At 46.4% G+C, this 24065-nt stretch overlaps 1 protein-coding gene across 1 annotated transcript; it reads right to left on the bottom strand.

Moving 5' to 3' along the window:
* Window positions 1-12299: 12299 nt before the first annotated feature.
* ZNF275 (zinc finger protein 275) lies at window positions 12300-23862 on the bottom strand. Its single transcript, XM_049766965.1, has 9 exons — window positions 23732-23862; window positions 22865-22964; window positions 22254-22328; window positions 20996-21169; window positions 19529-19587; window positions 18874-18940; window positions 18534-18696; window positions 18352-18386; window positions 12300-18066 (listed from the first exon to the last, which is right to left on the bottom strand). The coding sequence occupies exons 1-9, from the start codon at window positions 23860-23862 to the stop codon at window positions 16597-16599; spliced, it is 2274 nt and encodes a 757-aa protein (XP_049622922.1). The 3' UTR covers window positions 12300-16596.
* Between the last annotated feature and the right edge of the window lie 203 nt (window positions 23863-24065).

Below are 24065 nucleotides of genomic sequence, written 5' to 3'. Positions count from 1 at the left end.
CTAACCCACCCAGATATCAGAAAATCCTGTCTAGGAGTTGCCTCACACCTTTAACCTCCGCTCTCACTCTTGGCTAATGCTTCTAGAAGCCAGGAAACATGGCTTGTAAAGTTGGCACAGTGATTTCCAGAGCAAACTCGGGGTCTTCTTATACAACAAATCTGGAGAAAGGTGAAAATAGATGGATGAAAAGAATATGCCAGGAAAACACCAGTAGAAAGAAAGCAGGTCGCAGTGGTAATCTCATGTAAAATTGCAAATTCAGCTTCCAAGTGACAAATATGAATAATTTTAAATATAAATGAGACACAATTCAAAGAAGCTATGAAAGGCATCAAGATTTGTGTATAACATAGCTTATTAATAGTGAAGTAAAAATGCCAATAGAGGTTCAACAAGAAATTGATAAGTCCACAATCAGAGTGAAATAGATTTATTGTCCTTCTGTAAGGAATTAACAGCAAGAAGAGAGGAGACAAAAACTAAGAACTGAGACATTGGCCTAATACAAGCCGAGAGTTCACCCTAACAGATGCATAGGGAAGCTGCAACTGTGCACAGTCATCAGCACCACTGTTTTCTCCGTGTGTTTGGAACATTGCCTAAAACTGTGTGCCTGTTCCCAAGAAAAACCAGTCTCAAACAACAAAACCTATTAAATGAATTCAAACTATTAAACTTACAAAGTACTAAAGCGAAGAAAGTCCTGGGTACTAAAGAGGAATATTTTTTAGACTTTAAGCTCTTTTTATTTAATTTATTTAATTTTTTATTTTGTAATTATTTTATTTTTTGCTTAGAAAATAAACAAATGACTGACATATAACCACAACAGGCCTTAATTTAGTAGTGCAACACTTCTTTTACATAGTTTGAAGCTGGTAAACCTTAGGACCTTTTTTCAAGAGGTAACCTTGATATTATTAAAATATAATATATTTAAGCACCATGATTACAAACATGTTTGTAGTTGGGTTGTAGTCACAAAATAATACCCCCCCTTCACCAGGGCAATATTCCCACCACCAATGCTCCCATCTCCCTCCTCTCCCACTCCCTGCCTGTATTCGAGACAGGTATTCTACTTCTCTCACTTATTAATATTGTCATGATGGTTATTGTTAGTGTAGCTATTTTTCTAACTGCACTAACCACTCCTTGCGGTAAGCTTCATATTGTGGCCGGTCCTTCCAGCCCTCAACTCTAATGTCTCTGGGCATTATTACAATAATGCCTTTTATTTTCTTAAAACCCATAGATGAGTGAGACTATTCTGTGTATATCTATTCCTCTGACTTATTTCATTCAGCATAATAGTTTTCATGTCCATCCATGTATAGGAAAATTTCATGACTTCATCTCTCCTGACTGCTGCATAATATTCTATTGTGTATATGTACCACCGTTTCTTTAACCATTCATCTGTTAAAGGGCACCTGGGTTGTTTCCAGATTCTGGCTATTATAAATAGTGCTGCAATGAATATAGGTGTAAAGAAGGCATTTTTGTATTGTGTTTTTGTTTCCCTAGGGTATATACCTAAGAGAGGTATATCTGGATCATATGGGAGCTCAATTTCCAGTTTTTTGAGGAATCTCCATATTTTTTCCATAAAGGCTAGACTAGAAGTTATTCACACCAACAGTGAATGAGAGTTCCTTTCTCTTCACATACCCGCCAGGACTGATTGTTCTTGTTCTTTGTGATGTGTGCCAATCTCTGTGTTGTGATATGGTACCTCATGTTATTTTGATTTGCATCTCCCTGATGATTAGTGATGTGGAGCATTTTTATGTGCCTTTTGGTCATTTGTATTTCTTCTTTGAGAAAGTGTGTTCATTTCTTCCCATTTTTTGATGGGGTTAGATATTTTTTCTTGTTAAGTAGTGTCAGTGTAGCATCTTCAATGAGGAAACTGCACCCTCCAAAAAAGTGAAAGCAGAGATTAACAGATGGGAATATATTAAGCTGAGAAGCTTCTGCACCTCAAAGGAAATAGTGCCCAGGATTCAAGAGCCATCCACTGAGTGGGAGAAACTATTCACCCAATACCTATCAGATAAGAGGCTAATATCCAAAATATACAAGGCACTGACAGAACTTTACAAGAAAAAAAATCTAATCTCATCAAAAAATGGGGAGAAGAAATGGACAGACACTTTGACAAAGAAGAAACACAAATGGCCAAAAGACACATGAAAAAATGCTCCACATCACTAATCATCAGGGAGATACAATTCAAAACAACTATGAGGTACCACATCACACCACAGAGATTGGCACACATCACAAAAAAGGAAAACAAGCCGTCCTGGTGGGTATGTGAAGTAAAAGGAACTCTTATCCACTGCTGATGGGAATGCCGTCTAGTCCAACCTTTATGGAAAGCGATATGGAGATTCCTCCAAAAACTGGAAATGGAGCTCCCATACGATCCAGCTATACCACTCCTAGGAATATACCCTAGGAACACAAAAATACAATACAAAAACCCCTTCCATACACCTATATTCATTGCAGCACTATTTACCATAGCAAGACTCTGGAAACAACCAAGATGCCCTTCAACAGATGAATGGCTAAAGAGACTGTGGTACATAGACACAATGGAGTATTATGCAGCCATCAGGAGAGATGAAGTCATGAAATTTTCCTATACATGGATGTACATGGAATCTATTATGCTGAGTGAAATAAGTCAGAGAAAGATGCAGAATGGTCTCACTCATCTGTGGGTTTTAAGAAAAATGAAAGACATCCTTGCAATAATATTCAGAGACAAAAGAGAGGAGGGCTGGAAGTTACAGCCCACTTCATGAACCTCACCACAAAGAGTGATGAATTTAGTTAGAGAAATAACTACATTGCGAACTATCCTAACAATGAAAATGTATGAGGGAAATAGAAAGCCTGTCTAGAGTACAGGTGGGGGCGGGGTGGGAAGGAGGGGTATTTGGGACATTTGTGGTGGGAATGTTGCACTGGTGATGGCGGGTATTCTCTTATATGACTGAAACCCAACCACAATCATGTTTGTAACCAAGGTGTTCAAATAAAATAGTAAAAAAAAAGTAGTGTCAGTGCCTTGTATATCTTAGTTATTAGCCCCTTATCTGATGGTGAATAATTTCTCCCATTCTTTGGTTGGCTTTTATATCCTAGTCACTAATACCTTTGAAGTGCAGAAGCTTCTCAGCTTAATATACTCCCATCTGTTTATCTCTACTTCCACTTGTTTGGGGAGTGATGTTTCTTCCTTGAAGATACCTTTAGTCTCAATGTCATGGACTGTTTTACCTACGTTTTATTCTATATACCTTATGGTTTCAGGTCTGATATCAAGGTCCTTAATTCATTTGTATTTGACTTTTGTGCATGATGTTAAATGGAGATCTGAGTTCGCTTTTTTGCATGTGGCTGACCAGTTTTCCCAACACCACTTGTTGAAAAGACTTTCCTTGCTCTATTTTGCATTTATTACCCCTTTATCAAAGATTAATTAATTGTATGTTAGGGGAACATTCTAAAGAGGAATTATTTGGTTGTCCATAATAATTATTATAATGATTTATTTGTATACAAATCAATACCTATATGTAATACATCATACCATTACAAGTCCATTTTATCCTTTATTATTAGATTTTCTTTTTTTTTAATTTTATTTTGATCATATTGGCTTACATATCTTTCACAGTAATATTTTAGGTACATATTAACATTGAATCAGGGGAATACCCATCACCAAATTTGTCCTCCCTCCACCCCCGTTCTCTTCCTGCAACCCACATCCCCCACCATTACCCCTGGGCTGCTAGAGTAGGTGGTCCCCTCTTTGTCTAGCTTACTATTAGTGATCATATATCTGTTTGGTCCTGTTACCCTTGTTTCCCCCTCTATTTGAGAGGCAGAGCTAGATAGTTCGAGTTAGGTGGTTTTTTTTGAAGGAAAGAAAAGTAATAGAATGGGGTAAAAAATCAAATAAGCTGAAAATGGGTGGAGTCCTTCTAGAGGCTTTCAACCTCAGTTTGAGAGAGGACAGATAAAAGATAATTGGAACACCGGAACAATACAGAAAGAAATATCAGGGGCGGGAGAGACAACATGGAGGTAAAGCATTTGCCTTTCATGCAGAAGGTCATCAGTTCGAATCCGGCTTCCCATATGGTCCCCCGTGCCTGCCAGGAGTAATTTCTGAGCATGGAGCCAGGAGTTTCCCCTGAGCACTGCCGGGTGTGGACCCCCCCCCCAAATAACAAAAAAACAAAAAAAAAAAAACAAAGAAAAGCAAAACAGAAAGAAATATCAAATAAAATATCTAGTGAGCACTACAACAATAAAGACAAGCACCACACAATAGTCTCGGTCCTAAAATCAAACCATGCTGGGGTGCAAAAAGAAAGAGAAAGATAAAATAAAATAAAATAAAATTGGAGACATCAAATTCAATATCTACACCAAAATAAAGAAGACAATAAATAAATAAATATATATGTGGATAAAAGGATTATTTTGTGCTTTTTTTCTTTTTCCCCCTGCATAGGCACAGTAACTATTGGGGACATTATAGAGGGAATTCCCTTGGCCTACGAGATACAGAGTTTCTCCACCCTTGAAGTATACTGTCATGGGATTAACTATAGACTCCTTCCATGATCATTTACTCTCCCCTCAGTGCGAGGAATTTTTAATTAAGCCAATAAACAATGAAAATTTCAGTTGGTAGATCAAAATCAAAAGTGCAAAGTTCTATACAAATTTTCTCAGGGAAAAAGGTAAAGAGGGTCCATAGTTATAGTACAGTAGGCACTTGCCTGCATCTGGCTGACCAGGGTTCAATCTCCTGCACTGCATATGGTCCTCTGAGCACACCCAGGAGTAATTCCTGAGTGCAGAGCCAGCAGTAACCCCTGAACATCAATGGGTATGGCCCCCAAACAAAAACAACAAAATAAAATGAAGAACAAAATAACAAACAGGATGCAGGGGTCACTTCAAAGGCATACTTTTTCTGAAATTATAATAAAATGCCTTATACATGTTTATGTGATTATATTGGAAGTAGATAAAATATATGGTTTTCTCAGAAAATATGATCTGTAATAATTGATCAAGGAGGAGAAAAGCAGGGGTTCGGAGCTTAAGCTCCTTACCTTGTATATGGCTAACCCTGGTTCAGTACCTGGCACCACCCTGGTCCTATGAACATCTCCGAATACATCCCTAAAAGCCCCAAAATATCATAGGGTGGGTTCTAGAGGTCTGAACACTGCTGAGGTGACTCTGGTAATTCCTGACACTGCAGAGCCTATGTAGCACTGTATACTCAGACCCACATATTGATTCCTCTGCCTGGTTGGCCAAGAACCACTGCAAAGGGTGCTTGGGTCTCTTGCGCACCACCTGGGGACCCCTTCTCACAAAAATCAAGTAGAAAATCATATGGATCAATAATATCTGTGACAGAAATGCAAAGAGAGTTAATGATCTATCCTTCAAAACTTTACCAAGTTCAGCACCAATAATATCTATTGCAGAACTACAAAGAGAGTTAATGATCTACCCTTCAAAACTTTACCATACCTAGGATCAATAATATCCATGATATAAATGTAAGGAGTTAAATAGTCTGTCCTTTAAAACTTTTCCAGGTTAGGTGGCTTTATGGCTCAATTCTATATAAATCGAAAATAGATGATAGGCTATTCTCATATTCTCCACATTATTTCTTGCACTGAAAAATAGGGAAAAGTATCCAAAACTATATAATATGAGGCTATTATAACTGACTACAAAACTGGATAGACAGAATAAAGGTTCTTAGGAACACACTCATCTTTCTGAATACAAACCAAAAGGTAAGACATCATATCCTTTATTGTAGCCAAATATGGGTTTTTAGGAATGCTAAGAGAAAAGAATATCAACAAGTAATTAACTTCATTACTGTTAAAAGGAAACATAAATATCTCATCTCAGTTGATGTAGGAAAAACAGTTGATGAATGTCAGCAGCTGTTCATGTCATCCTTGTCACTCCTCTGCAATGACTCATCCTAACCCAAGAAAGAAATGGAAAAAAGAAAACTATTCCACGATGCTGTATGTATTTGTCTAAGAGAAACACGTGGCAAATCATTAAAGGTCAGGAGTACTTCAAAACTACCTTTCCAAGAATTAGCCATTGACAAAGATAATTTTAAAACATTCCGATCCCAATTCCAGAGAAACACTCTAGAAAATGCTTTGAACTATAATGTTTTAAAATGTCTTAGGACTCATGCAGAAAACAAAATATGAAAAAACTATCAGGCATAAAAGCATGCCTAAGTAAATGAGATATATTATGTTCTTGGAGATGACTCAACTATGCAAAATGTACCTTCTCCTGAAATATGATTTCAAAGCAATCTCAATAAAAATCCAAAGAGGATTTTAATGGAAACCAATTAATTATTTAATTCATTTGAAAGACAAATCCACAAGATTGTCAAAAATGGAAAATGATGTTTTGTTTAAAAGAATGTACTAGATATCAAAGCATACAACCAGCATATTAATCGAGGGGACAGCAGATATTCCAGAAACCCCATAAAAATTAGTGTTTATGGGGCCAGAGCGGTGGCACAAGTGGTAGGGTGTTTGCCTTGCACGTGCTTACCTAGGACAGACCATGGCTTGATCCATTGGTGTCCCATATGGTCCCCCAAGCCATGAGCGATTTCTGAGTGCATTGTCAGGAGTAACTCCTGAGCATCACTAGGTGTGGCCCAAACCCCCCCCCCCCAAGAAGAAAAAAGTAGTATTTATTTTTCTCCCCATCCCTTTGCCCCCCCCCCCACTGGACAGTGATTGTGTACTATTCTTTAAGTAGTATTTTAGGGGTGATTAGAACAAAATTTGCAAAGCTTATGTTATAAATGATGAATTTGGTTATTTAAATCCTCTAGGGAAAGTCTGGTGTTGGGAGACAATTGCTAGCAACATGAAAACAATCAATTCTGCTTTCTGGGATTTTGGGGGGGGTGGAGCACACCCATAGATGCTCAGAGTTTACTTCTGGCTTTGTGCTCAGGGATCACTCCTGTTTGTTCTCAGGGGACCGTATGGAATGCTGAGTATCTAACTCAGGTTGGCTACATGCAAGTCAAGTGCTCTATCAAGTGCTCACTGTACTATCTCTTCAGTCCCCCAAATATTCTAACCAGGTACCAGATAAATTAAAAGAGATCCTTAAATAGCATAAAATCCAAGCACAAAATCCCTAACATGCTAAAATTAAATTTACTTTAAAAAAAACCTCAAGGAGTGGGGCCAGAGCAGTGGCGCAGCGGTAGGGTGTTTGCCTTGCAAGCGGCTAACCTAGGCTAACCTAGGATGGACCACAGTTTGGGGGGGGGCACACTTAGCAGTACTCCAGGGCTATTCTTGGCTCTGCTCAACAGGTCACTCCTATTGTTACTTGGGAGACCAGATAGAGTTAAAAACCTGAGCTTCCACACACAAGTATGTTTTGTAGACTTTCAACCCACTGAACTATCTCTCTGGACTTCGTAGCATCTTTTTTTTTTAAATCTGATTTTGGGTAACACCTGGCAGCACTCAGGGATTACTCCTAGATCTGTGCTCACAAATTACTTCTGGCAGGGTCTGGGGACCATATAGGGCATCAGGGATTGAAGCCTTGTTGGCTGCTTGCAAGGCAAATGCTCTACCATTGTACTGGCCCTTATAGTATACTTTTTTAAAATGCGTTTATTTTATCCTTTGAATAGGAAATGCTGCTTCTGGGCATGTGTAGGAGACACTATTCATTGTCCTCACCCAAGCCTGCTCCCCTGGACTTGATGATAGTTAATCTCAGATCAGCTCTTCTCTGTCTGGGTGCTTATGAGCAGAAGCTAGTGTGGAGATGGGCCTGATCAGCTTCACCTGAATACCAGGTGACACCTTGGCCTAGAAAGTTGTCCCTGTACTTCACAGGAGTCAGAGTGCACATGGGTTCAGGCTTTGAGTCCCAGGCCACCAACTCGGTCACTGTCATCTGTTGGTAGTCCTGGGTACAGCTCAGAGGAGTGGCAGGAAGAAACTAAGTGCAGCTTCTCAGCATGTTGTTGTTGTGGCTGAGGGACTTGTGGTCCACATAGGCTCAGTGGATTTTCACCATAGATGACCCAAGGAGGAAGGAGAGAGAACCAGAGGCTTGGAGCTGGGGTGCCTGAGAGTATGTGTGGAGTGGAGCCCCTCCAACAACCTTACTGCTTGGCTCAGCCTTTGTGAGAGAAGGGAGAGTTTCCATGCTACTCCACCCCCGTCTGTTTTGCTTGCTGGCCTGCCCCTGTGGGGTTCCTTTCCACTCTCTTCTTGGTCTGCCCGACCAGGCTGTTTAGGAGGCTGTATTTCAAGCAGATCCGGTGGCATGTCCAATTGTGTGCCAGCAGGGCCCAGGTGACCCAGATGTGCAACAACTGCTGCCCGCTTCTCAGATCTCGGCCCTAAGTGTCACGAGCACCCTTAGCTGTGTGCCAAGGGCAGGTGGCAAAGCCAACATATAACTAGGTGGATCTGCCATGACGCTTCATGTGTAGATGTGGAAGGATAGTGAATATGCTGTGAGGTACCCGTGGAGGGTGCATCAGGAGGATTCTAGGGACAGAAATTAGGCTTTGGGACAATGTTATTTGATCTTTTATTTATTTTTGTTTTCTTGTTTAATATTTGAAAAAGATAGATTCATGTCCTGCTTGTGTAATCAAAAACAAATGTAAAGAAACCTAAAGCTGAGAATTAGTTACACATGTTTAATACTACAAGGCAGATCATAATCTCCCTCACTGTTTGGGATCAGACATTTCCAAGACTAATAATAGAATGTGGATAATGGAACTTAGTCTTTGCCAGCCTGCATTTACATCTCCAAGGATTTTCAGGGAAAAAAAAAACAACTCCTGAAGGGAATCCTTTTTGGCAAAGATCAAATCAGGCCAAAGGTTCAGGAGGAAACTTCCAAAGTGTCTCACTGCTGCATCTTTCCAAAAATTGTGACACTAAAATAACAAGAGTGAGTACAGGCAGCAAAGAGTACAACTGTAAATGAAAATGAGGTTCTCAGAGCTATTTCTTTTTCTTTCTTTCTTTTTTTTTGGGGGGGGGGGGTCACACCCGGCAGCGCTCAGGGTTTACTCCTGGCTCTATGTTCAGAAATCACTCCTGGCAGGCTCAGGGGACCATATGGGATGCCGGGATTCGAACCACCGACCTTCTGCATGAAAGGCAAACGCCTTACCTTCATGCTCTCTCTCTCCGGCCCATCAGAGTTATTTCTAACTGGCCTTGACAAACTGCTTCAGGAAAAGTTGTGAGGGTTTGGAACTCTACTGACAGCAGTAGATGTCAGTCTGATTTAAGACAAAGGGGGTTTGAGATAGAGCTGATTAGTTACTCCTACGTCCCACATTCTGCCTGGGACACTCCTAAAACATTGCTGTTGAAGCCGGGCACTGTAGATGTATAGTTCCTACACCTAGGCCTTGCCATGGTCAGCCCTGACGGGAACTACTGGCCCCTTTGGCATAAGATGACACCTAGCTATTAACCCCAAAGTCATACACCATCTTCCTCTTTCTATGAAATATCTTTTGATATGTAAAATCCCACCTGGATTACTCATCCTCCCCCCTCCAGGTATTGGGAATTGATTTAATAAAGAGGAGCTCTAGCTTTTGGCCTAGGGAGACACAAGAAACCACTAATTCCAATACTCTCTTCTGACTGACTTATTTCTTCACTGCTACCCTGCTTCTTCAGACCCTTCCGAGTGGGGTTTAGAAACACAGTACCTGCAGTGATCTCACAACCCGTGGATTTTTATTTTATACTTTAAAGATGCATTTCAGGATTTTTGTGGACTCTCTGCAGCACCTTCTCTCAAGGTAACACTTGAGAATGGGCTGGGAGTATCCTGCAGGCAGCTTCTGGCCTTAGGCCTCTGAGTCAGTACCCCAAATCCTGACATCTGCCCCCCAGGCCTGCTCTCCAAGGTTGCCCATAGCCTTGCTGGCTGCCTAGAGATGGGAAGGACTTACATTGACTCTCCTGGTCCTCCCTCCTGCTCTCAGCCCCAAGCTTTTTCCCTAAGAAGTGCAATGCTGGGCACCCCTGAGCCCCCCACCCCTGAGCTTTCCAGGTCCCTGTCTACCCCTTATCTGCCTGTCCTGAGAGTTAGAGGCAGCCATGTGCTGCAGCTGAGAGGTTTGTGGGTGCTACTTGTCCTTCCATCTGCAGGGCCCACTTCTGGGCCTGGTCCCCATTGGGCCCTACAAGAAAAGCAGTTGCACATCACTTTGCCTCTGGCCTGGGGCTCTCGGCTAGGAGCATGTTGTCCAGAGCCCAGGAGGTCGGAACTGTTGCAAGTGAAACCATTTGCCTTCTCCCAGACAGTTTAGCCCTGTCCACGAAAGGACAAATGGGCCCGTGGAATGCACTGTCCTTAAGGATAAAGATGTCATTTCCTTTGGAGGTTTGGTGACAACAGGTGCTCAATACTCATGTGTTGGAGGGTTGGTAGAGTGGTGCAGGCTAGTGAGCAAGCGCAGGAACTTCTGAGCCATCCTCCTGGAAAGAAGGCTCAGTGGTCAAGCTTTTAATTGAAGCTAAAACTTCACAGGCCAAGTAATGGAAACCACATTCCGGGTCATAAGTCAAAGTCCCCTGAATGCCATGCAGGGTATCTGGTAAACCCAAGACCTGGTAGCTAGGCTTGCACCTTTCAGGAGGGGGTAGTTATGTAGGACTTGCAGTTTGGAAAGGATTGTGCTGATGCGTTAGCAGACAGCTGGGGGAGGGCACAGTGTAATATTGTCATCCTGCGTTCTACCAGAGAAGGTCCGGCCCCGCATGATTCCTCCAAGCACTACCAAGAGAGCACTGGTGAGCAGTCAGGAGTAGCCCCACCTTAATAATGCAGAAGCCCCCCCATTCCAACCAACAAGTATGTGGGGAAGGAAAGTTTGGGCCCACTAATTCATGGACATCTTAACCCATATTTGAAGGTGTCAGAATGTGAGACCCCAGAAATGGGATTTTCTTTTAGGAGGCTCCAAGAGCACCATCACCCTTCTTATGAAGCCCCCGAAAGCAGCTGTGTAGTTTTCTGGGAAGAGGACATGCCCTGGACACTCTGGTCCAAGCTTCTTGATCTTGGGCTTGTAGCATCTGAAACAGGGAGAAACAGTCATCCAGATTGAGGCTACTGGGACCACTCAGAGACTACGACAAAGCAAGTGGCCTGTTCACATGGAATAAAGCATGGGTGTAAAGGGGGAACCTGAGCCAGGACAATTGTAAATTTTAGGGGGGCCAGAGCAATATAGTAGGTTGGGTGCTTGTCTTGCAAGCAGCCAACCTGGGTTTGAATCTTGGTATCCCTTATGATCAAGCACTTCCAGGAGCCCAGAGTAGCGCCTGAAAATCACCAGGTATACCTCCCAAAACCCAAAACAAAAAAATCCCAATAGGCCCCAGGTTCTTCATAACCGGATGGTGTTGAAGCAAGAAGTTTCTGGAATGCAGAGGTACTAGGAGAGGGCCTGGAAAGAAACATTCTCCACCCCTTTAAAGAGGCCCCCAGGACTGTGCCTCCAAGTACTGACTGTCCTAACAGATCTCTGGCCTTGACTGGGAAGTCAGCCTTAGCAGAAGAGCTTGAATATGCCTTGAGGGAAATGTGGGCAAATTCTCTAAAAATGAGGTGTTAGGGGAGCAGCCAAGGAAATGGCTGGCAAACAGGGCAGGAAATGAGGGGGCACTGCCACTTAGAAGCTGCTATCGGACACCTGTATACCAACAGCCAGAGCTGGAGGTTTCAAGTCAGAAAGCTACCTCCTTCATGGGGGCATGAGGCCACCCCCCAATCCTGGGCCCCTTGGCTTCTGGCACAGTATAGTAGGCCAGGTCTTGACCTCACTCATAAGGAAGTTACCAGAATCCTGGCTTCTGGCCATGAAAGTATGCCTCCCACTTTTACCACTTGACCCTGGTTGATCCCCAATCCTCAAGTACTAGAAATCCCTTCTGTCACCCCATTTCCCAAGGAGCTGCCCAGGTGACAAGTCTGGTGGGTAACATGGGTGATGGCCAATGTGGTGACAGCTCCATTTCAAGACATGGCACCTGTCACCAGAAGCTCCTCAATCCTCCAGGTGCCTGACAGAAGGCCCTAATACAGGGGAGGGGAAACCACATCTGGACTCTGGGAAGGAAGAGGAAGGAGGCTGTGCTGAAAGACCAGAAGAAGCAAGGTTTTCATTCAACATTGATTTATTGAAAACTACGTGGTGCAAGGCACTGTGCTAGCTCTGCTCGGGGCGTCAGACACGAAGGACTGCCCATGTCTAAGAGCTCACAACTGACGGGCGGGGAAAGCTCTAGTGCAAGGCTGAGTAGAGGAAGTGCCAAAAAACAGACAAGTTAGGGTGATGGGGAAAAACGGGGCTGACAGCCGAGATAGGAACTGGGGTAGGACTGGAACTGAGCACTGGTTCAGACCTGCATAAGATATTGGGGGTCACAATGAAAGAGACCATTTTTACACGTGGTAGTCAACACCCAAACAGATAAAGCGAGAATCACAGAATGAAAGCAGACTAGTACCAGAGACCCTGGTTCCATGATCGGCTGCACAGGGGAGACCCACCTCAAATAAAGAACAGGGAAGGTGGAGAACTCACTCATGGGAAGGGGGTCAGGACAGGAATGACACCCAAACCAGAAGGGCATTATGCATTCTCACTGGGATTCAAGGGCGATTCTGGGCCATCCCAGTGAACACAACATGGGCTGGCAACAGGAGAAGGCAAAGCCAGACAGTTCTTGAGAGGGACCCAAGGGGCAAGAGCTGCAAGCTCATGGCTGGTGGCAACACTCGAGTTGCCTTGATGTCAATGGCATCTCTGGTGGGCACACAGAACCTAAGGCAGTCATTGAAAGCCAAGGACATGGCTGGGTCAGCCCCCCCCTTACAGTGCCAAAAGAAAGCAGCTCAGATCTTCAAGCTGGTGCTGTGCATGAGGCCAACCAACTTCTCCAAATCCTGGGTGGCTTCTCTTCTTCTCACCATCTACGAGTTTCTGGGTTGCCATGAAACACTGTCCGCTGCTTGCTGCCCTGGAGTCTAGGCTTTGGTTCCAGTTGGACCTAGGGAGGTTCTGGAAAAGGGTTGGGGTTACATGGCACACAAGAGGCCAAAGGCCAGGGCACGTGGACTGCAGCACCACGCAAGAAAGATGCCCACTGCCAACGTGGGTGGGCTCATTCTGGAAATGGGACACAAACAATCAACAGTTAATCTTATAAGCAGCAAAAATGGTAAACTTTCAGAACTTCTGGCAAGTATGCAAAATCCTACTGAAAGAAATAGGGGCCCTTCAGAATGAAGACAAGGACGCATATCAAACTAGCAGAGACAGGGTCCAAGGACCCTCCCGCCCTGCTCCCTCTTGCCACAGGACCACGTGAGTTTAGGAAGGAAAACAAAATGAGGTAGATGCACAAATGCATAGACAAAAGCACACATGACAGGGACTTCGATCCCATTTGGCACCTGACAGAGCCTTGGAAATCTACTCCCCAGGGAACCAGAGGCCAATAGTTAACTGGTGGGGTAACAGGATGCATGTCGAAGCCACATACTTTTTGCATTTGGAAAGGGCATGGACTTCACACGCACACACAGTGATGAAAGAGATGTGGTCTTTAGTGTTAATTCCAGAAGACAGTTTGAGAGAACTTTCTAAAACCAAGAATGGAGGGCAGTCAAGGAGGGAATAATGGATTGCCACGACAGTGCTACCTTGGCTGGGGAGGAATGGAGCAGTGAGGCTCAAGGGCTGAGCGAAGACTGCATCTGGATCCTTCAAGAGAACACAACCAAGCACTCACCAATGGACAAGTGCTGGCAGAGCACTTTTGCGTAAAGGTGCCAGCCTTCTGCCCAGGGCCATCGGCATTCTTTACAGTTGCCACAAATACTGCTTGAGGGAAAACTGATGAGAGGGAAAGTGACATCAGACACAATCTACAATCACTGCAAACCTGAAGTCAGAGGGCGACAGGGTCACTATGAAACAAGTGTGGCTGTTCTTGAGCCTGAGGCTTGATAGACACACCTCAGGAAGCCACTGGTGTCTGTTTAGGGTCACAGGAATCACAGTGGGACCCTGTTTACCCTGAAGGAGGCCTGATGGCCTCAACCTCAGGCCCATGTGAAGGGCCCTCTGGTGCCCCCAGACACTGCTGGGAGTGGACACCTAAGCTGGTCACGTGGCTGGGCAGCCCTTGTTGTTCTCCTCCAGGGGGAGATACACGGCTGAGCCCAGGATAACCAACTTTGATTTCTTTGCCACTTGGGGTCATCAGAAGGGTAGAGTGCCCTCTGTACCCTGTGGGCAAGGCTGCTGTAAGTCATAGCTCAGGCCTGCCATGACATAAGACTGCTAGAGGGGCAGTTTCTCTTCAGCCTCTGCTCTGCTGCCCATCTCAGGCACAGCTGCACCGCAAGTGATGTCAGAACACGTGGACACATTACCCCTAGGTGCCACAAGAGTCATCACAACTTTTCTCTTCCTGCTTTGTCCCTCACTACGAGGTGGCTGGGACCCACGTGAGCACACAGATCAGGTGAGTCGTCCTGTCAGAGGGTGGCCAGGGTGGCCAGGCTACCTCCCGGAGACTGAAGGCTGTCTGCTGCCAAGACCAAATGAGGGTCACCTCATGGATCTGGGGGAGGCCCCGCTGATGGCTGAAGGTTCAGGGCTTCACTGACAGAATAGTCCCAGTGTTTGGGACAATCCATGCTGCAAGTTTCTCTTCTGTGCCTGAGTGGCCAGGCTGGAAAGATGCAGAGTCTGCAACTGGGGTGTGGAGTGAGCCTGTCTGGCTCACTCCGTCCAGCCTGCCCATCTGTGTGGCCACTGTTGGATGGGTCAGAGCAGCTTGCGACTTGATACGTCAAATTCTAGAGAAAAATGTCATTAGATCTAACCACTGGAACCATGAAACTTCCAATTTCTTAGATAACAGTGAAGATCTGGATAGAGGAAAAACTTAAGTTGGGAACCAAAATAATGTCCCCAAATGGCTTCAAAGAGCAAAGAAAGAAAAAACGAAGAAAGGACTATCACTCAATATAGAAAAAAACTGCTTGAGTCAGTGTAGTCAAAGGTAACTGGTCAAAGGAGATGATCGGACAACTTGCATGCAAGAAGACAGTACCTAATTGAGTCATTGTGGGAGAGGAAGATGAACTTGGGTTGAACAAGGCAGTAAACTATGCCATGTATGAGTGCAGCAGATACTTGTCACTGAGGTCCCTCCTGCCGATGTGGGATCCTAGTCCTCACAACTTCCGAAGGCAGGTCCTTGTGCTCACTCCTATTTACAAAGCTGCAAACAGAGGGGCAGACAAGTGCTGTCGAAGCCTCTATGAGGAGAGTTGACAGTTTCCCCAAAGAAGGTATCACTTTGCATTTGAGTCACTCCCATTAGGAGTGCTCTCTTAATGAAGAAACTCTGAAAGAACTAGTGGTGCCAGAGGATAAACCTTGGCAGCTCAAACCAATCCCAATGGATGAAATCTTTGGGTGTTTGGGAAAGCTGTTCACTGGATGGAATTAAGAACAATGGATGTGGTGGGTATTTTACCCTGACTCAGTAATTATCTCTCATATTATGACCTCACCATGACAAGATTTTAAATGCCTAAAAAATTGTTGAAACAAGTTACCAAAAAAAAACCTCCAAAAACTTAAGTCGTTTTGCTGTCAAATTAAGGGGACAAGTTAAAGAAAATGTTATTACAACTAGAGAGTGGTGGGAGGGCAATTTCTAATTAGTGTTATGCAGGGATTGTCAGCGCGAGAGGGCACGGAGCTTGGAGGGCTGTTAGCCCCCTGGATGTGCTTTGGAAGGGAAGCCTCAAAAGGGCCTTGGGACATGGGAGAACCAGGGGACACAAATACTCTCAGGACTTAAGACTAAAATGAACTAAGGGCAGGGCGTTGTGGGGTATGGGGAGAGGGACATTTTACTGAATATATTATTCTATATGTGATATACAGTGTCTATATAGCTAAATTAATAAATTAAATAGAAGAGCTCTGAATACTTCTATGTACATCCCTATCAATTGAGAAATTCAAGTAGGCCAAAACCTTTGGGGTGATCTCTTCGGGAAAGTTGGAACCACATTCCGCTGAGCTGGAATGTCCTTTTCCCGGGGGGTGTGGGGTGGGTGGGTGGAAGGAACTTGGGGGAGGCCCCAGGAGCCCCTGGAGCAGCCTCCATCCAGGTCTCCCTCAGACACCCTTAGATTCCCAGTCCGCATAAGGCCAAACAGAAGCCAAAACATAGTGAAGCGACTCTCCAAGGGCAAAAACATGGACACTTAGAAATTGCTGGTGGCAGTAGTAGAAATCGGTTCCCACCTTCCTGTGGCAAAACTCGAGAAGTGTGAACTGCAGTTTATCATCTCCTTTGACTCTGCCACCCCCTCGGTGGGGAGTGGACAGGGGTGTGGGGGAGGCACTGCACCCCCATTTCCTTACTCCTGGTGGCTGGGCTGGTGCTTCTGCAGCTCCGAACGCCGCTTGAACACCAGGCCACACTGGTTGCACTCACAGCGCCGGGATCCGCTGTGGGTCCGCCGGTGGCGGCTAAGGCCTGAGCTGCGGCGAAAGGCCTTGCCACACTGGCCACACTCGTAGGGCTTCAGGCCGCTGTGGATGCGCCGGTGCTTGATGAGGTCAGAGGGCCCGCGGAAGGCCTTGCTGCAGTCGCCACATGCGTAGGGCCGCTCGCCCGTGTGGATGCGCTGGTGCTCCAGCAGGCTGGAGCTCTGGCGGAAGGACTTGCCGCACTGGCCGCACTCATACGGCCGCTCGCCGGTGTGGATGCGGCGGTGCTTGGTGAGCTCGGAGCTGCGGCGGAAGAGCTTGCCGCAGTGGCTGCACACGTAGGGCTTGGCGCCGCTGTGAATGCGCTGGTGCTCAGCTAGGCCACCCACACCACGGAATGACTTGCCGCAGTCGTCGCAGTCAAAGGGCAGGTGGCTGCCAGGGGTGTGCGGGGACTGCAGGTCAGGCCGCTCCATGAAGTCACGGCTGCATGAATGGCAGGCAAGGTGCTTCTCAGCTGCATGCAGCTTCTGGTGGCGGAAGAGGTGGGTGTCCTCCTTGAAGGAGAGCCCACACTCATCGCAGGCCCTTGGCTTCTCCCGACTGTGCACACGCAGGTGCTGACTGAGGCCTGCGTTCTTTTTGAAGCGTTTGCCACACTCGTTGCACTTGAAAGGCTTCATCTCCCGCTCTGAGTACTCCCGCCTCCGTGGTTCCTCTCGGCGAGGATCAGGGCGTGATGGTGGCAGGCGTGAGGCGGCAGTGGCAGTAGCAGCTGGGCGCGATGGTGGCAGGCGTGGAGAGGCAGTGGTAGTGGCTGGGCGCGATGGTGGCAGGCGCGAGGTGACAGTGGCTGGGCGCGATGATGGCAGGCGTGAGGTGGCAGTGGCAGCAGCGGCTGGGCGCGATGATGGCAGGCGTGAGGTGGCAGTGGCAGCAGCGGCTGGGCGCGTGAGTGGTGGGCGCGAGGCAGTGGCTGGGCGCATGGGTGGTGGGCGTGGTACCACAGCAGCAGGGCGTGGAGGTGTTCCGCGCAGTGTAGTAGCTTTGCGGTATGCCAGGCTGGAGGAGGCCTTGCTTGGGCCAGGCTGCGGGGGCATATGGCTCTTGCGGTGCTCATTGAAGTCGCCTACCTTGCGGAAGACCCTGCGGCAATCGTGACACTCCCAGCCATTCTGCTGGCTGTGGATCCGCTGGTGCTGCACCAAGAGAACCTTGAGGCGGAAAGCATCCCCGCATTCCTTACAGGCAAAAAAGTGCTCCATAAGCAGATTCTGGTTGTTCCCGCCCTTCCCCTCTGCCTCCACTTTCGGTTTGACATCAGGGCCTGGCTGACTGGCTGGCAGAGAACTGCTGGTTGCCATATCCAGTGGCAGGGCGTCACCCATGGGCACTTTCTGAAATGAGAGGGGGAGACAATGAACTGAAGGGTGTGGGGTCTCCTCTGGACCAGGGCCAGGCCAGTCCCAACACTGTGCCTGCAACAGGTAGATGATGTTTTTGAACCAAACCTGGCAATGTTCAGGGCTCACTTCTGACTCTGAACTTGGAAGTCATACCTGGTAGTGTCAGAGAACTTTATGCAGTGCCAGGAATCGAATCTGGGGTTGGACGCAGGCCAACTGCCTTCCATCCCTGTACTGTTTGTCTCTAACCCTTTCTTGGGCTTCCCTTTTACTTACCAGAAAGCTAAGCTGGATCTGAGTGGAGGGCCCAGCTGGAAGCAAAAGCAAGTGGGTGGAGATGGGTGGCAGAGACCACAGCAGGAATCACAAGAGGCTCTGCAACCTGTGGCCAAGGACATGGGTTATGATGGCTGGCAGATGGGTCCTTAGACAAGTCCCTGCTTACATTTAAACATTACCCAAGCTTCCAGGGGCTGTCTGGTTATTCTGCCCCTCTTTTGGTACTTCAGGAGGCCACCCCAAGAGCTGATCCTCTACCCCATCTTTCACGCCCTGTACTTTAAGCCTGCCATGATCCCCAAAGCGGATTCTACTGTTCATGAGGGTGCTGGTGGTGCAATCCTTCCAAAAGGGTTCAAAGGGAGTAGGGAGTCTTTCAGTTCTTTCCCAGGACAAGCCCCAAAGAAGTTCACCTCTGTGCTATTAGGATTCACTCAGATAACCCTCAACCCACCACCAGCCATGCAGAACACTGAGACTAGTGGCCAAGAAGGGGGGCAGTACTACAGGTATCCTTACCCACGCTTCTGGAGTTGAGTTGTGCTTGAATTGTCTACTAGAGCGCAGCTGCAAGCACGGAGGCAGTCTGTGGAAAGAATCCGGGAACAGTCAGTCCATCAGTCCACTTGGGGAAGAGATAGGCTAACACAGGCATAGAAATCTCCTGAAGAGAACCAGATCTAGCAGGCCTGGGAGGGCTGACTGCCCACAACCACCTAAGAATAAGTAGCATCAGAAGAAACAACAGGAAGTGAGAGCCTCTCTCTGATTTGGCAGGAGACCAAATCAGATCGGACCACTGGAAGAGAAAGGGGTTATATGCAGCTGGAGCCAAGCTTCCAGGGCTGGCCAAAGCCTTGTATGGCCATGCCCTGGTCCACAAGCCAAGGCTCTGGTGATGATGCAGTAACTGAGAGAACACTAATTCAGTATTGTGGCCCAAATGAGCAGTTGAACACCTCAGCTAGGAGAAGCAGCCTCAAAGAAAGACCTTCCAATACCAAGCTGCTAAATAGACCTTCTGAGTAATCCGGCCATGCTGCATTTGCTTTCCAAGCTGCAGAAGTGAGAAGTGTAAGGTAACAGATGTGTGTGCAGCAGATGCCGCTCACTCCAGCAGGCTCAGAGAAACGGAATCAAATGGCTGTTCCAGTGTCAGGGAAATTACACTCACTTCAGAATTAAATGACAAAGAAGCTCTTTTCCATTTAGACAGTCAAGATCAGTGATATGCTATGCAAACAGCAATGGGTAATGATGACACTAGAGGGAAAAGGGCCCTAAACAGAATTTGGGGTGTGTACTCAAATCAAAGACACACAAGTCCCATACTTGGAGTATCCGCTAGAAGGTACTGAGCAGAGTTTCAGAGAGGGAGCCATTCAGAAAAGGAGCTTTGTAAACTCAGTATGTGGCTGTCCAAGAACCGTCCTTAAGTACTAAGGGTGGCATGCAGGGGAGTCCAAGAGGACAAGCATGGCTGTAAGGGTACCACCCCAGGTTCCTCCATAGTGAGCTGGATGTTCAGGAGAGCACTCCAGGCTGATCTCAGCCCCCTAGATCTAATGCAATGGTCCGCGGGCCACATATTGTATTTGTATCTGTTTTGTTTCTTCATTGCAAAATAAGATATATGCAGTGTGCATAAGAATTCGTTCATAAGTTTTGTTTTTACTATAGTCAGACCCTCCAATGGTCTGAGGGACAGTGAACTGGCCCCCTGTTTAAAAAGTTTGAGGACCCCTGATCTAATGGATGAAACTGGCCAACAAATCAGCACCCCACCCTCCACTCCCATGTTCCAAATGAAGAAAATAGTCAACTATCTCCACTATGTCTGATATTTGATCCAAAACAATTGAAAGGCCAAGAAACAGGAAAATGGGCTCTGCAGCAAAATTAACAGAAAAATACCCAAATGGGACAGTGGAGGGCAAGCAGGAAAACCAGCATCACCAAAGAAATGGAGAAAAAGAAACCAGAACTAAGAAGGACTGTGTTAACACCACCAATGAACACTGGATGTGACTAACAGATTAGAAGCCAGCAAGAAAAAAAGCAAGCCTGATGACATAGTCAAAGAAATGACTACAAACAGAGTCAGTAAATAAAACCCAAATTGTGGATTCCAGATTGTGATGGGGTGAAACAGTGGCCTGGCAAGGTACTTCCTGGGCCCATAGAAGGTGAAGGAAGGGGGAAGGGAGCCCAATAAATACTATTTACTGAATCATCAAACCAAACCTACAAACACTGCACAGGACATGGGGATCAAATGGGTGGAAATCATGGAGAAAATCTTCCAACATTGGAGGAAAAATGTTCTTTACAGAGGAAGAGTGATGAGGACCATCATTAATTTCTTAAAAAAACGTGCCAGGCAGCAATGATAAACAACCGCTGAGTGGAAAACCCTCGTTCCAGAACTTTCTGTCCAAGACATATATATATATATCTTCTAGGATAAAGGCACACTAAAAACCTGCTTCTCAACCAGACCAAAGCCAAGAGAATGCCTAACCACTGGCACTGCACAATATGACACTAATTAAGAGAAAGGTCTTAAAGGAAAATAAACAGAAAAAAGGTGGTGCCACACTAAGAAAGGATACCAGAATGCGAATGTGCAGGGTTGCAGTACACTTTTGACTTCCTCTGCTTTCCTGCCTTCACGAAAGCACTGACCATTCTGAGCAGACAGTAAGGAGGTAGTGGGCCCGCTAGAATATGAAGAAAGTATGTCATTGCGGGTGTCGGAAAGCCTATCACCACCCTGTATTACTACTAATAAGCCAAATACATCTAAGAGATAATCCTGAAAGAGAGCACAAGAAAAAGAGAATAAAAACAGATAAGAATGTAGGGAAAGTTCGTCATATTGGCGATTAACTTAGCTTATAAATGGCCTCAACACGCCAACGTAAAAGGCAGATAATCCTATGGTGCTCAAAGGAGTATGGGGGCCTTAAACGAGCTCAGAAAAGTATGAGGGAAACCATACCTAGGATTGTCGTAAAATCAACTGTGATAGTTGTCTCCTGTTCTTAACACCATCTAATGTGTATACAAGGATGTGGTGTCACTTGCACAAATGACATCACCCGATGATGCAATTCTCCAAACATGACTTCTCATGAGTGAAGAGTGAAAGGAGCTAAAACAACATACCACTGGCAAGAAGTGCCTGGCGCATGCCAACTACATTGAATCGAGAGGGGTACATAGCTACACCAAGTTGCGGCGCTACTGCGGAAGAGCCTGGGGCTAGGGACAGCCAGAAAATTTAAGTCTGAGCAAACTCCACAGGTAGTAAGAAAGCAGAAAAAAGAAACAGCAAATCAGAGAGAGAAATGAGAATCTACTCTACAGGGTGTCAACAGAGCAAGCCACAGCAAATGCATGTTTCTTATAGAAAATGTGGAGAAAATGGATTACAAAACCAAACCAGGCAGGGGAGAGGAAGAGGTTAGCTAAGTGTCCATTTGCATTTTAGGGGGTAGGGGGAAAAGGGTATGGTGGGCGACATAGCTCATGGGAGCAGAGTGATCCAGGGAGAGCTGGTCTGGGAAGGTTTTGGATTTTGAGCTCAGTTTTGGTCACAAGCAGGAGACAGAAAATCCCTTACTTCGGGGTGCATCCTAGTAGGAAAAGATGATGAAGAAGAAGACCAGTGTACTGGAGGCAGCTCTGAACAGGAGCCAGGCTCTACGCAATTTTGGCCTTGATGTCCCCAGAAGCCCATTTCCACCTTTTATTTTTGGGCAACACCCGACAGTGTTCAGGGCTTACTATTGGCTTTGCCCAGGGCTCACTGCTGGCAGTGCTCAGGGGACCACATAGGATGCTGAGGATTGAACCCTGGTTGGCTGAGTGCAAGGCCAGTGCCCTACCCACTGTACCAGCTCTCCTTTAAACTGGCTCCACTGCAGGGGTGCTTTTGCATCGTACACTGCACCCCAGCTCAGCAAGAGAACCTGGCACACAGTGGTACAACTGAGTCAATGGGGGGAGGAGCATCCCAGACTTTATGGGGCTCCCACAATCTCTCCAGTACCCCATGTATCCCATTACTAGCTGCATTTACTCTGGCCACTCAGTCCTCATCATGCCTCACCCACATCACAGGACCAGGACTAGGCCAGAGGGGGTACCTTCCTAATATCCAACTCCCAAGATACAGGTGAGCCCAAGAGAAAACGTGAGAAACAAGAGCACAACTCTCAAAATATGGGCTGGGAGCCTGCCATCCAGTCCTAGCATCAAGACACCTGCCACACTCATGCCCATATACACTTCCACACCAGCCCTATCTTATGGGCAACCCATTCCCATATTTAGCTGAGTGGGTTCCACCAAAGCATTTCAACTAACATGAACTCTTCAAATCCCAAGGCCACAGCCCAAGTGAATTCCAGTTCTCCCTTCTGGCCCAGATCCTAGGCAGGGCCCCTTTCCTGTCTCAGGCTTGTCCTGGGATAGATGGAGATGTAGGCTGCACTTCATCACCCACCATAACAGGCCCCGAGGACTCAGGGTGGTTTCGGAGGTGCTGGGAACAATGGCCAGTGAAAGGGAGCAACACAACACTAACTAACCGAGGCTGTTGAGAACTGCAGAAACAGAGAGGCTCACTCAAAGGGGGAATAAAATGTTTAATTTATTACAGAACAGGGCAGCTATTAACGGGCTCTCTCAACCAGAGGCCAGCAGCTCTCAGGACGCATTGGCTGTTGCTCCACAGTGAAGTGGTACGATGCCTGTGCAAACAGTTGGGTGCTGACAAAATAGGTGTCCAAAGTGGACTTAAGAGTCAAGGTCAAAGCAACTCCAGGGGAAGCATAAAGAACATCCTTAGTCGCACATGATAGAGGACAATCCTGACCTTGAATAGTGGACACTTACCCAGTATGGGGGCAAAGCCAGATCTCAAAAGTACACCCCTCCTCCTCCCAGGAGACAGGCAAAGAAAGGCACAGGCTCAGAGTGTGCACCCAGGAGCTGCCTTCTTTACTGGGCCCTGCTGTGTGTCCCACCTCCCCCATCAGGCCCAACTCTGGCTTCCACTAGATCTGAACCCTAGTCCACTCTCACTGCAGCTGTCTCCCAACCACGAGCTAGTATGAAAATCTGCTTTGGAAAACAAGAGCTCTCAGGTGGTTGAATCAAGGTTGCAGAGATGGGGTTCAGATTACAAGGTAAAAGCGCATAGTTGATTAAAGTGGGATTTGCTGCACAGAATCACAGCATGGAGAACCCAAATACCCACTTGGGCGGCAGGAGCGGACACTTGGCATGGAAATCTGAGTAGCTGGTGCACCCTCAAGTGGTAACTAATGCATGGGTCTCTGGTTACTCAGGACCCCTGGCAAGTAGGTACAGTAGCCTCTGGGCAGAGCTCAGCAAGTAGGGGGCACTGAAACAGCTAGCAACCACTACCTTAGTTTTCTGGGTAATGGAAGGCCTGTTTGTAGTGTCTGAGCTGCAGCCCCAGGACAACAGGTGGCTCATCGAGTCCACTCTGCTGGGGATGAGAACAATAATGCCCAAGAGGTATCTTCAGTCTCATACTCCTCTGCATGCAGCAAACAAATCCAACACGGATGCCTGCAGCTCCCTCTCTTAGCCTCAGGACCCTGACACCCCCTTCTCCTCTCTTAGCCTCAGGACTCTTACACCCCCTTCTCCTTATTGGATCCCCATTATTCAAGGTC

This window comes from Suncus etruscus, chromosome X (assembly GCF_024139225.1).
Source record: "Suncus etruscus isolate mSunEtr1 chromosome X, mSunEtr1.pri.cur, whole genome shotgun sequence".
Lineage (NCBI taxonomy): Eukaryota > Metazoa > Chordata > Mammalia > Eulipotyphla > Soricidae > Suncus > Suncus etruscus.
The sequence above is the reverse complement of the archived record's forward strand: the minus strand, read 5'-3'. Positions and strand labels throughout refer to the sequence as shown.

What these genes read in the sequence shown, in the direction of transcription:
- ZNF275 (XM_049766965.1), bottom strand. Translation starts at nt 23,862, where the DNA reads ATGAGCCACCTGTTGTCCTGGGGCTGCAGCTCAGACACTACAAACAGG. An exon ending in AGCTCTGCCCAGAGGCTACT is followed by an intron (nt 22,965 to 23,731) that starts GTACCTACTTGC and finishes CTGTTTCTGCAG; the next exon opens with TTCTCAACAGCCTCGGTTAG. An exon ending in AGTCCTCGGGGCCTGTTATG is followed by an intron (nt 22,329 to 22,864) that starts GTGGGTGATGAA and finishes ACTGTGTGCCAG; the next exon opens with GTTCTCTTGCTGAGCTGGGG.